The sequence below is a fragment of the Syngnathoides biaculeatus genome, chromosome 5 (genome assembly GCF_019802595.1).
Source record: "Syngnathoides biaculeatus isolate LvHL_M chromosome 5, ASM1980259v1, whole genome shotgun sequence".
In the NCBI taxonomy this organism is placed as follows: domain Eukaryota; kingdom Metazoa; phylum Chordata; class Actinopteri; order Syngnathiformes; family Syngnathidae; genus Syngnathoides; species Syngnathoides biaculeatus.
Window position 1 is genome coordinate 28808229 of NC_084644.1, and position 15166 is coordinate 28823394.

At 41.3% G+C, this 15166-nt stretch overlaps 1 protein-coding gene across 1 annotated transcript in view; it reads left to right on the plus strand.

Moving 5' to 3' along the window:
- The window catches only part of adamtsl4 (ADAMTS-like 4), a 59741-nt gene that overhangs the window by 26713 nt on the left and 17862 nt on the right, over window positions 1-15166 (plus strand). Inside the window, exon 5 of the mRNA XM_061820185.1 lies at window positions 5240-5342. Coding sequence (XP_061676169.1) covers window positions 5240-5342 — 103 coding nt within the window. The remainder of the gene's footprint in view (window positions 1-5239; window positions 5343-15166) is intronic.

Below are 15166 nucleotides of genomic sequence, written 5' to 3' on the forward strand. Positions count from 1 at the left end.
GTCTCACAAGGGGCTGCAGGCGGAGGTACTTAGAAGTACTGAGCGCCTATAATCAAGTATGCATAGTTTCCCTTGCTTATCCAAAAACCTCTATGGCAAGGGACGGTCATGCAAAATTTGATTCTGATGATTAAGAGACTAAACATACTAACAAATTACACGCTGTTTATTTAAAACAACCACAAGACCACTTTGCCCTAAAGTCCACAAGCGTAATGCTAAAACATGATAGGAATGTGAACGATGGGCAAACACAGAGCTCTTTGTGGTAAATTTGTGGGTATCACACTTTGAGCAACGGTGGAGCAACACATGTAAACAAAAAACAAATAGAACAATACTGACAAGTGTATTCTTTATTCTCAGTGGGGAAAAATGAGTAATATTTCTGTAGCCTAATGAGTCACTTACAATAGTTGTGAAACGTTTTCATTTTTGGTTGCACTGTATTGTTTTACTCCCCTGGCAGGCAGGCCATGTACAGTGATGCCTCGGTTCTCGACCACAATCCGTTCTAGAAAACGGTTCGAGAAGGGATTTGTTCGAAAACCGAATCGATGTTTCCCATAACAATGAATGAAAAAACAAATAATGCGTTCCGAGCCTAGAAAAATTGGCTTTTAAAGCATTTTTTTAGATTTTCCTGATAATGAACTGCATAGTAGAAATACACGTGTAGTTTAAATACTTTATATAATTAAAAAATATATATATTTTTGCTTAAAATGTATGCTTTAGTAGTAGAGTAAGCTAGGCTGGGAGTGCATTGCCGTATCTGTAGCGACTCGCCCCCCAGCCTCGTAAACTTTTTTTTTACTAACAAAAGTGCAGAATAACTTTAAACAAGCAACTTGCCGTCTTTGGAGCCATGATTGCGGGTTAATACGGCAGTCCTCCATAAGAAGAAAAACAACAGTCACTACTGGGACACGTCTGTGTTCAGAGGCTGCGTTATACAGAACAACAAAAGTGTGCTGGTTGCGCCGCGTGCGTTATGTCATTTCTGGGGACTTTCTTTTTTTCGGTGAGTGTTCGAATTGACAATAACAAAATGTGTCGTGGGTGGGTCAACCTCTTGCGCTGCGCATGATGTTATTTTCAGGTTTTTTTCGGTGGCGTAGGAATTCACAACAAAGCGCGTTGTGGGTGCACTGGTCTGGCCGCGTGCAATTTTTTTTCTGGGTTTGGTCTGGGGCCGATTTTTGTTCGAAAACAGAAGCAAAAAATCTACAAATTTTTGTTCGAAAACCGATTTGTTCGAAAACGGGGAAGTTCAAGAAACGAGGCCTTACTGTACACCAAAAGGGGCCAAAATAATAAATATAGCGATGGACAAGGTGATTAATTTTTAATATCCCATTTAATTGTATTCATACTAATTATTTCTACTAGAGGCCCTGTAGCTCAGTGGTTAGAGCACTGGTTTGATAAACCAGGGGTTGTGGGTTCGTATCCCACTGGGGCCTCCACTCCCTGAGAAGGGTTGCGTCAGGAAGGGCATCCGGCGTAAAAATTGTGCCAAACATATGTGCGTTCATCTGAGATGACATGCTGTGGCGACCCCGAAAGGGACAAGCCGAAAGAAAACTTACTATACTAATTATTTCTACTACTTACTACAAACTTTTTGGGGGGGTGGGCAATGGCATTTCTATTCATTCCATTGGTGAAAAAGGTTACATGGTCAATTTATTGGATAACTACTTTTGTATGGCAAAGTGTCACCCTAGTGGCATCTGGTTGGATGTTCCCACCCACCCCTTGTGCAAAATCATTACAGACCAGTTCCACTTGTGCCAACACTTGAGTGTTTTGACTTGGCAAACAGGTACAGACTCATTCTGTTGCCTCTCTGTCTGTCACCTGTTCTTTAACTAGTTCACACTTGTTAAAAAAAAAAAACACAAAAAAGCATTCATTTTCTCCCACTCTTCCCGTACCTAATCTAGATGATGTCATAAGGGAGGCCCACCCAGTGAACAGAAAATTGTGGCCATCCTTACAATAACACACAAATACTCTCCAGATCCCTCAAACATTTCTTCTCCCCTCGTCTGTTTTGGCTCTTCCTTCGCATCCCCGACCACTACACCATTTCCCCCCCACCCCCACCCCCCTGTTTTCACACACTCCCCATGCAGTGCAATTATGGCATACATGTCCAGTATGTCTGCAACTTTTCATTTGAAAGCACCTGCTCTCCATAACTGCTAACATACGCATCTTGCTTGTACGAAGCCCTCAACTGTTTGCAGTCAGCGGTAGAGGGGAAGCATCCTGTTTGAATTGGACCAGGCCATGTTTACATCCAGAAGAAATATTTACAGCCATTAAAAACCACAAGTAGGCAGATTTACACGCTCAAACTTTAAAGACATCAGGTGACACTTGTATACTGACCTTCAATTGCCCACACGCTTGTTTTCACTTAGAGGTTTAACATTTTTGTGTACTTAGGAGTTTTGCATGAACGGCGAACAAATTCTGACTTTCTGCCAGACCGCAAATCGTAGCCCATCCTTGTGATGTCCGTTGGTGCTCTAAAGCAGACTGAGAAATTTGGGAACCACCCAAGAACACATACATACACCTTTCCTTATGTTTGATTCACTACGAGTTCACTGATGAGTTTTGAACCGTGTAGTTACGAATAGAACTGCAATGATGATATTGAATAACTTGAATAATTTCATTACAAAAAAAGGTGGAAGAAAAATCTCTGCCTCGAAGCTACACAAGGATGATTTTTCCATACAGACTGTAGTTGCACGCAGCTCTTTGTGTAGAAATAAGTTGGTGTGTCAGTAGCCAGCCAGAAGGAAAGAGTCCATATAAGACCCCTCTAAACTTTCATTGGCGGACACTTGCCAGGCAAGGGCCCGCCTTTCAAAGCCATACACATTCAAAGTCACACATACTGCATTGCAATGTGTGAATGGTAACCCAAGTGGACAAAAAATAATAACCTCACACGCATGGTATATGTACTTAGTAGTGAACCGGGAGATTTTTTTTAAATCTAAATACTTGATTAAATGATGGAATAATTGGTAGAATACACACTCCTAAGAAGCTGCAGCTGTTATTACAAGTTCACATTCGTATAAGTTAAAATGTTTGAACTACACGCATGTATGTTTTTGTCATGTTATGAAGTGACAGTTCAATCTAGTGCTATGCGGGAAGTACACACATACTGTACATCTATCGTGAAAAAAATAAGTATTTGAACACCCTGCTATGTTGCAAGTTCTTCCACTTAGAAATCATGGACAGTCTGAAATTTTCATTGTAGGTGCATGTCCACTGTGAGAGAGATCATCTAAAAAGAAAAATCCAGAAATCACAATGCGTAATTTTTTTAACAATTTATTTGTGTGATACAGCTGCAAATAGGTATTTGAACACCTGTCTTATCAGCTAGAATTCTGACCCTCAAGGACCTGTTAGTCCACCTTTAAAAGTCCACCTCAACTTGCAATACTTATTTTCTTCACTGTATTCTCATTTTAGCAGCATTGAGGGTTGCGGCCCATCTCATACTACAGTACAACCACGTTTGCCTTCTTCTTCTTGTCTTCACATAATAGTGAGGTTATGTTTGTGGACCATACATCGTGTAAACACTTGTCCTTGTCTTTGTAGCATTATGGAAATTCAGTTGCAGAGCATGCTGTGTGGGAATGACCCAGGTGTGCACGCACATACACAAAGTGTGAAACCAAACGAGAAAAGCATCTACAAATTGACTTTTTGTTGGTTGTTCTGTTGCACAGGCAGGTTTCCCGAGATAGTGACTCTTCCTGTGTGCGTGTGCGTACGTGCGTGTGTATGAAGATGTGTATGAAGTCAAGCGTTCCCTTGCTCTTTGGTCCACAGATGAGCGTGGAGGAAGCGTTCAGCTGTTAGTGACAGCTGTGTGACTTGAGAGAATTGTAAACAAAAACCAGTGATGAAGGACAAGGAGATTGCGGAGCTCACAGAGTGTAGCTATGAAATTACACAAAATCGGAGCGCTTTTACTCGTGTGACTGAGTGCGTGCTGCAGAGGAGTTCCAATAAAATGTGGTACAGAATTCCCAAGGCAGAACCGTTGCACTTGTGACGGATGGTTCCTTATTTTCACTGCAGATGTTTACAAAAAGCGAGCAGGCAGGATTTTGTTGGATTTAGTGGAGGAATGAAGCCTGGACTGAGAATAAACAAACTGTGACCAGGACCCATTTGATACCCTTGAAAAAGAAAATGCACTACCTTCCAACTATCCATTTTTTGTTGAACAGCTTATCCTCATTAGGTTCCCGGGTGTGCTGGAGCCTGTCCCGGCCGACTTTACGCCAGTGATTGGACGTCAGCCATGTGGACAAGCTTAGATGAAAAAGCATCCGTCCTGTCGTTCATACCAAAGGACAATTTTTCAATTAACCGTGGTTTTGGAACGTGGGAGAAAACTGGATTACCTGGAGAAATCCCAGGCAAACACGAGGAGAACATTCAAATTCTACACTGGAAGGGATACACTTACATAAAATATATATTCCACACACTTTCCTGTTTTTTTATTTTGGCATTTTGCATTGTACGCATGTTGGAAATGACAGACTGGGTCAATATTAAGGAAGGAGATTGCATTTTTGGCCCGTGCTGGGATTTTAAGTACCCCTCCAAAGACATGAAACCTGAACGTGTTCCAAATAAAACTGTGACCTGTGTTGTACGTACACAAATAAAACTGCTGGATGACTAGACGGGCGTCTATAAATTCATTATATTTGCCTGGTGGGAATCAATGTAAGTATTTCGCGAAGAGCATATTAAATGACAACGTGGGTACGTTGTGCTTGACTAAATGCGCTGCAAGGAGTTATTTCCCGTCAAAGCAAAGCGATTGTCTGCTGTTGAAATGCAGGTGGACCTTGCTTAAATTGTGGCGAGCGCACACATGCACGCACACGTGTTTCAGCGTCCCTCACAATTTGCGGCGGCGCGCCGAAAGCCAAGATGGATTTATGTGCGCGGCCTTTTCCAGAAAATCTATTCGTTCCATATGGCAGAGTGCTCGGAGGCTGCCAAATGCGGCGCGCAAACCGAGTGTGTGTTTGCGCTCCCTAGGTGATTCCCCCCTCTTTTGTTATTAGCGGCATTCCCCCCTCCTATGCTTTTCAAAATTGCCTGTCTGAGGACTGAACATTAAAAAGAAGGCTGAGTTGATTGCATGACCGTTTTTGTTGTCTTTCAGGTATGTGCCGGAGCCACGCTGGATTCAAGAGCAGAGCAATGTGCCGCCTTCAACGCCAAAGAGTTTATGGATCGTCTCTACAAATGGGAACCTTTCACTGAGGGTGAGGACCCAGTTAACAGGCTTGTCATGAGAATGACTGGTGGGAACTTAACCAAGTACAAATACTTGACCATTCTTCAGTACATTTGTACTTGTGTATTTATTTTTCTGATGACTCATTACTATTCCTTCCTACGTTTAAACCAAAAAACGCGTACGTTCTACTGCTGCACGCCAAGCGACGTGGGCGAACGCAACTCAACTAGACAATAATAAAAAATTACTGTTGGCGAGTCATACCCACGCACGAGGCGATTCTATCTATCTATCTATCTATCTATCTATCTATCTATCTATCTATCTATCTATCTATCTATCTATCTATCTATCTATCTATCTATCTATCTATCTATCTATCTATCTATCTATCTATCTATCTATCTATCTATCTATCTATCTATCTATCTATCTATCTATCTATCTAGCTATCTAGCTATCTATCTATCTATCCATTTTCTTTGCCACTTATCGTCATGAGGGTCACAGTGCTGGAGCCTATCCCAGCTGTCAACGAGCAGGAGGCGGGGTACACCCTGAACTGGTTGCTAGCCAATCGCTGGGCACATCGAGACAAACAGTCGCACTCACAATCACACCTAAGGGCAATTTAGTATCCGATGAATATTGCATGTTTCTGGGATGTGGGAGGAAACCAGAGTGCCCGGAGAAAACCCACGTAGGCACGGCGACAACATGCAAACTCCACACAGACAGGGGTTGGATTGAAACCTGGACCTCAAAACTGTGAGGCCAATGCTTTACAGCTGCGCCACCGTGCTGTCATTGTGCATTATTTTGTTTGTAATTGAACGACAAACACCAGGCCACAATCATCAAGGAAGGAGAGGATTGCTCAAATTGATGTAACCATATTAAAATTCTACAAAGAGAGGAAGTGAGTCAGAAATAAATGATAGAATTTAGTTATTTGAGAGACTGTGGGCCCAAGGCTTTGACTGCAAAATTTTGGTGACAGAGACTCTCCATGCTTTGTTTTTTTCAGCCACATGTTTTCTAACAAATGGCTTATTTTTTTTGTTAGAGTATATCATCAGGGTTTTTTAATTGGTGGTCCAAAGAAAATATTTTTTTCCCCCAACTTTGATATTGCAATTTCAAAGAAACAAAATAAATAAAATAACAGCATGTGTCGCACGGGCTTGAACATGAGCAGGGTTCTTTTCACCAATGGCAAAGTTCAGCTCCCCCAAAGATTTTCAGTTGAATTGAGAACTGGACTCATTGGTGGCCGTTTTAAAACAGGCCATTTTTTCTCCTTTCTGCCATTCCTGCGTGCTTTTGGATGAGGGTTTTCTTTGGGTCTTTCTCTTGTTGGATCTTCTCAAACCAAGTTTACTCCTACTAACGAATCCGTTTGATGTAGAAACAACTCAATTTGAATGGACAGGCTTTTTGGGGGGGGACAAATGCTTGATTATCTAAATCATAATTCCGCATATTATACAGTAGCTGTGGGAGCAATGCGCTTGTTTCTCCTCAACATCTTGATAATCTTTTTTTCTTTCAAAAACTCCAAAGGCTTCCAAACCACCAAAGCAGTTTTGATGGCTCCATTGCCTCATTTGCAAGCTTGTCGCAACCTATTATACAAAGTGCGTGTCAACTATTTATAAAACAATACTTTAAGTAGGTCTGTGTATTTTTTCCCCCTCATTTTCAGTACCTTGCAAGCATCCATGTAACCTTTGCACTTCCAGTAATTAAATTTTAGTGCGTACTTTTTAAACTTTTACTGTTGAGTTTAATCCTTTTTTCTGTTCTTTTTTTTTTTTTTTTTTTTTTTTACACGTGTGCGTGCTTCTTTGTAAGTACAGAGTGTGAGTACTTTTGCCTCCTCCGGTCAAATGTTGATCTTTCTTGGTATGTGTGAGGTGGAACGACAAGCGAGCCACCCGGGTTCCTTCTCGTTTTCATTCTTTGCACAGAAAAGGCTCTCCTTCTTTTCTGTTCTCCCCCCCATTTTTTTCAACGTCCCCCTTTCTGCCTCTGCTGCCAAATTTCTCCTCCCTGCTTTGACTCAGCTCTCAGCAGATTCCTGGAGAATGAGATAAAGACGAGAGAGAGAGGCAATGAGAGGGAGGTGATGGGATGCAAGTGTCACATGAAGGCGGCGTGGCCCGACTGGGTCTTAAGGCAGAGCCGAATGGTGAAAGGGAAACTTTATGAATCCAGGAAAGTATTAGAAACTTCCAATTTGGGAGGTAGATGATATCAATAGTTATCATCACGGTCTTTAACTCTGTGAACAAACAGATTTGTCGATTGACGTGTGTGCAGGCTATAAATGTCAGGCCTAATCGAGTCAAAGAAAAACAAAATGTTTAGTTGAGAAAATAGCAACAGCCTGGAGAAGAACCAAAATACAAAGAAGCAGTCATTCTGGACAAAACCGTGTCTGAGATTGTTTTCAAAACAGGAAATGTGCTCAAAATGAAGTGGAATTTCCCAGAAAGACAACTTGCAATTCAATCAAATATTTTTCTGAGAAAATATTGCCCAGAAACTCCACAATGGCACTTATTGCAGTCGAAGAGAGTGCCTGGCTGTTCAGTACAATATGAGTAAGTATGACGTGGCAAGGCGGCACGGTGGATCAGTTGGTAAAGCGCTGGCCTCACTGTTCTGAGGTCCCGGGTTCAATCCCGGACCTGCCTGTGTGGAGTTTGCATGTTCTCGCCGTGCCTGCGTGGGTTTCCTCCGGGCACGCCGGTTTCCTCCCACATCCCAAAAACATGCAACATTAATTGGACACTCTAAATTGCCCCTAGGTGTGATTGTGAGTGTGGCTGTTTGTCTCTATGTGTCCTGCGATAGGCTGGCAACCAGTTCAGGGCGTACCCCGCCCTCTGCCCGTTGACAGCTGGTAATAGGCTCCAGCACTCCTGTGACCCTTGTGAGGATAAGCAGCTAAGAAAATGGGTCGATGAAGGGATGGATGGATATTTGCACATTGTGAGTGACATTAGGCAGCACGGCAGTCTCGCTGTTTTGAAGACCTGGGTTCAAATCCCCCCCACCACCACTGTGTGGAGTTTGCATGTTTTTCCCCGTGTGTGTCTGGGTTTTGTCTGAGCTCTCCAGTTTTTTCCCACATCCCAAAAACATCCGTGGCAGGTTGGTTGAAGAATAAATTGCCCATAGGTATGAATGTTTGTTTGTGTATGCCTTACAATTGGCTGTCGACCAGATCAGAGTGCACCCCCGCCTCTTTCTCAGAGATAGCTGGGATGGGCTCCAGCATGCCCTCGACTGTAGTGAGGATAAGCGGTACCGAAAATGGATGGAACGATGAACGGAGTGACATTGTGACGGTTATCATTGTTTCTTCTTTGACACTAATGGTTTCCCTCTGTTGTAACATAATAAAATGTAGAAAATGGCCAACGAAAAAGCAGGCAGGAGTTAGTCCTTTGGATACTTTACTATACGGAAACCTCATGAGATTTGCTGATGTCACGCACCTGATGATTGTTTGAACACCAAGTTCAGCTGTATTTATCAGTCATTAGTTCATTAGGCCAAATCAATAACATCCATTATCAATATGATGTAAGATTCTTGACAGTATGGAGCCTCGCTAAATGTGCTAAATTGTCCTCTGGAAGCGCTGAGTGTTTTATCTTACGTGAGCTGTTTGTTTTTTTTTTTTCTTTTCTCGATCCTCATACCCCATGCACCCTCCCCTCCCATCACTTCCTGTCCCAACGCTGCCTCTCGCTTTCTCTTTCTCTGCTGGAGTGGGTTTAGATGGAGAGATAGTGGGAGGAAGTATATTTAGACGATATTCCACTGTCTGAACACGGAGCTCAGAGAAGTGATGTGAGCAAAGAAGTAGCGGAGAAGTGAAATGGGAGAAACCTGCCGTTTTGTACATATTGTCCCTGAAGTCTGACCTCACGGTGGATGCAGAGAGGGAAGATGAGGGGTACACGGGCAAATACAGACAGACCACTTTTAGATCCCCCCTCCTCTCTCTTTCTGCCACTGTCTGCAGTCTAATCTCTCAAAGATAACTATGACAGTGGGTGGAAAGACACAAAGAGAGCCAGGGTGGGAACTCATCCTCTCCCTTTCTCTGTCTGTCCCCACATTTACTGTATTTCAGTCCATGCAATTAGCGGGTGCTGAAAACACACTGGGGGAAAAAAAAATGCTGACTTGTGTTTAGAAGTGTCCCCGATTTCAAGGAGCTCCACCAACAAACACTAAAATATTTCAAAATGTATTCATATTCTGAATATTTTTAAGTACTTAATAGTTCCTCAAACAAGCAAATCATTGCTTTAATAATATATTTAGATGAATGAGGATTCTTGAATAGTTGAAAATTTATACTTTGTCATCCTTTTTAAAGGGTGTGAAAATTGTTCATTATTCTTAAAATAATGATATATTTGGTAGTCATTTTAGAATTGCTAAATAATTTTAGAATTCATGGTCGATAATATTGACAACACAGTGATGTTAGCATTAGCCTCACAATTTTGAAGAATCACGTTCAAATCCGGTCTCGCCTGTGTGGAGTTTACATGTTCCTCCCATGGGTTTTTTCCGGGTACTCCGGTTACCTCCCACATCCCAAAAACATGCAACATTAAATGTAGACTCTAAATTGCCTCTAGGCGTGATTTTGAGTGCGACTGTTGTCAACCAGTTTAGGATGTACCCTGCCTCCTGCCCGTTGAAAGCTGGGATAGGCTCCAGCACTCCCGTGACCCTTGTGGGAATAAGTACCTCAGATAATGGATGGATGCATGTTCAATTAATATTTCTGGAACTTTTTTTTCAACTGTTTATGTCTGTATGTTCTGTACGAGTGTGTGTGTGTTTAAAAAATAATTGTAATCACTGCTAAAAAAATATTCATACGTTAAACATTTTTGTTTTTAATCATTAAAATGCTTGGTAATGAATTTTCTCTATATTGATGTAAACAATGGAAAAAGAGAATGCAGAAGGCCACTCGCCAATTAAAAAGTGTTGAGAAGAGTTTGTGCAGAAATCTGGAAAAACACCAAAAATAATTTTATTTTGCGGGACTTAAAGAAAATTGACTGAAGAGTCTCCGCTAGGATGAAGGGCAAAGTTTATAAAATGGTGGTGAGGCCAGCCATGATGTATGGATTAGAAACGTTGGCACTGAAGAGACAACAGGAATCAGAACTGGAGGTGACAAAAATGAAGATGTTGAGTCACTCGGAGTGAGCAGGTTGGATAGGATTAGAAATGACCTCATTAGAGGGACAGCCAAAATTGGATGTTTTGGAGACAAGGTGAGAGAGAGCAAACTTCGATGGTTTGGACATGTTTAGAGGCGAGAGAGTGAGTATATTGGTGGAAGGGTGCTGAGAATGGAGCTGCCAGGCAAAAGAGGGAGAGGAAGACCAAAGAGAAGGTTTATGGATTTGGTGAGGGAAGACATGAGGGCAGTTGGGGTTAGAGAGGAAGATGCAGGAGATAGGCTAAGATGACACGCTGTGGCGACCCCTAACGGGACAAGCCGAAAGGAAAAGAAATAGAAAAATGTGTGCGATTCCCATGTCTTTCAAATAGTTTATATATTCTTTTCATTTTGGCTTTTGTGATATTTAAGAAAAAAACAACCTAAAAGTCATAGTACTGAAAAACACTGTCAAATGAAAAACATGCAACTCTCGCAAACAAAAATCTTTATTTTTTGTCGGGGAAAAAACTTCTTCAGGTTAGGAGGAAAATGTGAAAAGACAAAAACAAAACACTATTTGTAGATGCTGCTTTTTTTTTTTTAGACAGTGCTACTTTGCAAATGACCATCATGTTTGAGAAGTTGTCTACTTTTCAAATTAAAAGATAGCATTCAGAGCTTGCTATTTATTTATTTTTCTGGTATTTCCTTGATGTCTGACACTCAGGCAATATTTACCTTTGGTTTGTTTTCATAGCAGTTGTGCGTTCAATTTCCTGACACACCATAAACATAATTATCCAGTCAGCCTCTTTACTTGGCTTCAATACAACTTCCTGACTAGAAGCCTCAAATAAACGCGTTAATATTCCTCACGTATTTGGCGTGCCAGTCACCCAGAAACGGTGATGGCTAACTTGACTACTTTGTCTGCTACTGGATTCAACTGGATTTTGGAACCTTTCTGATGGTATCATGATGAAATATTGTGCTTTTCCTTTGTTCTCACACACACACACGCGTAGGACACCTGAGCAGGTGTGTGTGTGTTTTTACTTGTGCCTCGAATGTCCAAGGAAAAGTTGGGAATCTGGTATTTGAACTTCTTGACCTGCAGACCCCACATTAATGATGTCATTCAAGCGAATCATTAGCCAATCATATTAAACAATAGCTCCAAAATGTCTGTCACAATATGTGGAAAAGAAACCATTGCTTTTTCATGCGTTCTTATATCGAGAATAAATACACAGTTTGTATGCAGGGAATTGTGGGTGGAGTTCTACTCATTTATCGGAGAAATATGATACAGCATTGAAAATGTAGATTTCAGGAGCAATAAAAGTTCGTCGTTTTCACCCCCCTCGCATTTGGAATTTAATCTGTGACCCTTTTTTGCCACTATGAGCTCACGTCTATAGGACTCTCTCTCAAACACATTCACACACACACACACATACACACACACATCCATTGCTGGAGGACTTTAACCCCTGTTACACCTCCGGTCTATTACCTTAGAGAGAATGTCAATCCCCGAAGCCACCAGCTGCCTGTATTAATCATTTCAGAGATGTTTTCTCTCTTTTAATGGAATAGTATGTATTTATTTGGAAATGCATTCTTTCCGAGAATAAGATCAGCTCATTTTTTTAGGGCTGGAAAGGGAATGGAATGTATAATGCAGTTATTGTCAATGGCAGGGCTCCTCAATTAAAAGTTGAAGACATCTCCAGCGGCAAAATGTTTTTCTGTGTGTATGTGTAGCAGTTCATCTACAGTATTAAATCAAGTATAATGGTGAATCTCCATCCCCTTTATGACAGAACAGTTTTCCTGTGTCACAGTCGAGTTTTTGAGGATCAGAGTCGATCATTCGGACAAAACAGAATTTCTAGCGAAGGGAGGAGAGACACAGACAAAGCGCTAACTGTAAACACGATGACAAACGCAAATCATTCCATATCTACAACAAAGAAGCATGAAATATAGATGCTGCATGAGACTGCAGTGCTACACCTTGTGAAGGAAGGACAGGACAAGATAGGACAGGAGAAGACTTATGCAAGACAAGGATCGTAAACCCGGCTATACAACTGAAATATGGTGTTACTGACTAAGTGAATGGAAAAAGACTGACAGGAATGTCCTATAATTGCTGTGCCCCGCAACGCAGAGGCTAAGTATCCCACCCAATCAATCAAGGACAGAACCAGGACCAGGGATTCACCCGAGAGCAATCTTAACAATTTTTTTTTTTTTTTTTCAAACAGTTGGAAAAAATATCACATATAGTAGTGTACTTTACTCAAACATATAGTTGACATAATTACATAAAAGGATAAGAATTTCACAGTTTTTATGAGATATTTTGCTTTAATTCAAAGTTTCTTGTGCTGCTCCTTTTGGTGTGAGCACCTTGGCTTCTTGGGGGCAGTATTACAGTGAAGAAAATAAGTATTTGAACACCCAGCTATATTGCAACTTCTCCCACTTAGAAATCCTGGAGAGGTCTCAAATTTTCATCGTAGGTGCATGGCCACTGTGAGAGAGATAATCAAAAAGAAAAATCCAGAAATCACAAAGTATGAATTTTTTAAACGATTTATTTGTGTGATACAGCTGCAAATAAGTATTTGAACACCTGAGAAATCCAATGTTAATATTTGGTACAGTAGCCTTTGTTTGCAATTATCCAGGTCAAATGTTTCCTGTAGTTGTTCACCAGGTTTGCACACATTGCAGGAGGGATTTTGGCCCACTCCTCCACACAGACCTTCTCTAGATCAGACGTTTAGGTTTAGGGTTAGGGGTTTAGGGTTTTTTTTAGACGGTTTCTGGGCAGTCGCTGTGAAACACGGCGTGTCAGCTGCCTCCAAAGATTTTCTATTTGGTTTAGGTCTGGAGACTGGCTAGGCCACGCCAGAACCTTGATATGCTTCTTACGGAACCACTCGTTGGTTTTCCTGGCTGTGTGCTTCGGGTCATTGTCATGTTGAAAGACTCAGCCACGACCCATCTTCAGTGCTCTGATTGAGGGAAAGAGGCTGTTCCCCAAAATCTCACAATACATGGCCTACATGGCTTAATACAGTCGTCCTGTCCCAAGTGCAGAAGAACACCCTAAAGCATGATGCTATCACCCCCATGCTTCACAGTAGGGATGCTGTTCTTGGGATGGAACTCATCATTAGTCTTCCTCCAAACACGATTAGTGGAATTATGACCAAAACGTTCCATTTTGGTCTCGTCTGACCACAAAACCTTCTCCCATGACTCCTCTGTATCATCCAAATGGTCATTGGCAAACTTCAGACGGGCCTTCGTGCTATGCATGATTTCAAACCATAATGTGTTAGTGTATTACCAACAGTCACCTTGGAAACGGTGGTCCCAGCTCTTTTCAGGTCTTTGACCAAGTCCTGTCGTGTAGTCCTGGGCTGATTCCTCACCTTTCTAAGGATCATTGAGACCCCACGAGGTGATATCTTGCATGGGGCTCAACTCCGATTGAGATTGACCGTCATGTTTAGGTCTTTGAGGGTCAGAATTTTAGCTGATAGACAGGTGTTCAAATACTTATTTGCAGCTGTATCACAGAAATAAATCATTAAAAAAATCATACATTGTGATTTCTGGATTTTTCTTTTTAGATTATCTCTCTCACAGTGGACATGCACCTACAATAAAAATTTAAGACCCCTCCATGATTTCTAAGTGGGAGAACTTGGAATATAGCAGGGTGTTCAAATACTTATTTTGTTCACTGTATATCGACAGACATGAAGCAGTTTTTCAACTTAGTTAATTTTCACAAAGCATAAAATATATTCCTGTTCTTACTGCAGTGTATTGCTCTGTCATTTGTGGTCGAATTGTTTAAAGTTTTATAACACCACAGCACCATTGCTATTGGTTATCCCATCTGTGGCATTTTGCATTACCATTAAGCTAATCAGTCTTTCTTAGGTCAAAGCTGTTGATTGATTTGATCAAAAACACGTGTAATACTTCATTTGCTTTTTTCTTTGACACTAAACTTTAAAACTTGGAGTGGCAAAAACAGCTTTAGGCCTCTTCTAAATCTGCCAAGCTGTTGCTTGTTGCTGTGAAGGTATTTGAATTGATTGCTCAAATCTCATATTCATGCTCGCCATTAGAGAAAAAAAAAAACAAATTACAACTTCCATCCATCCATTATCTACCGCTTTTCGTTCCCAAGCCAGCCGAGAGACATTTGTAAGTTGAGACACTCTTATCTTGAGCCACCACTGTACTTGGAACGTCGCATTTCCTATTATCCAGGGCTTTGGCGGCATCTTGTGGCCTCTTAGCATTACAAAAAGGGCCCAAAAATATAGAGAGCATCTTAGAATAGCTGAGGATATGTTCCAAGGGAAACAATGCAAAAGGTGATATAATAAACAGAAAACATCAAAAATGCTCAAGTTGTGTTAGCCGTTAATGCTCCATTGCTGTCTGTCCAGAAAACAGTATACAGAAATATGAAAGATATTAATCAACCTTTAAATCTATTTACAGACCAGTACAACTCCTGACTTCTGTGCTCTATTTAAACTCTATAAGATGGACTGTAGGTTTTCTGTTTTACTTTCCAAGCTGCCTCGCAACCCTCCCCT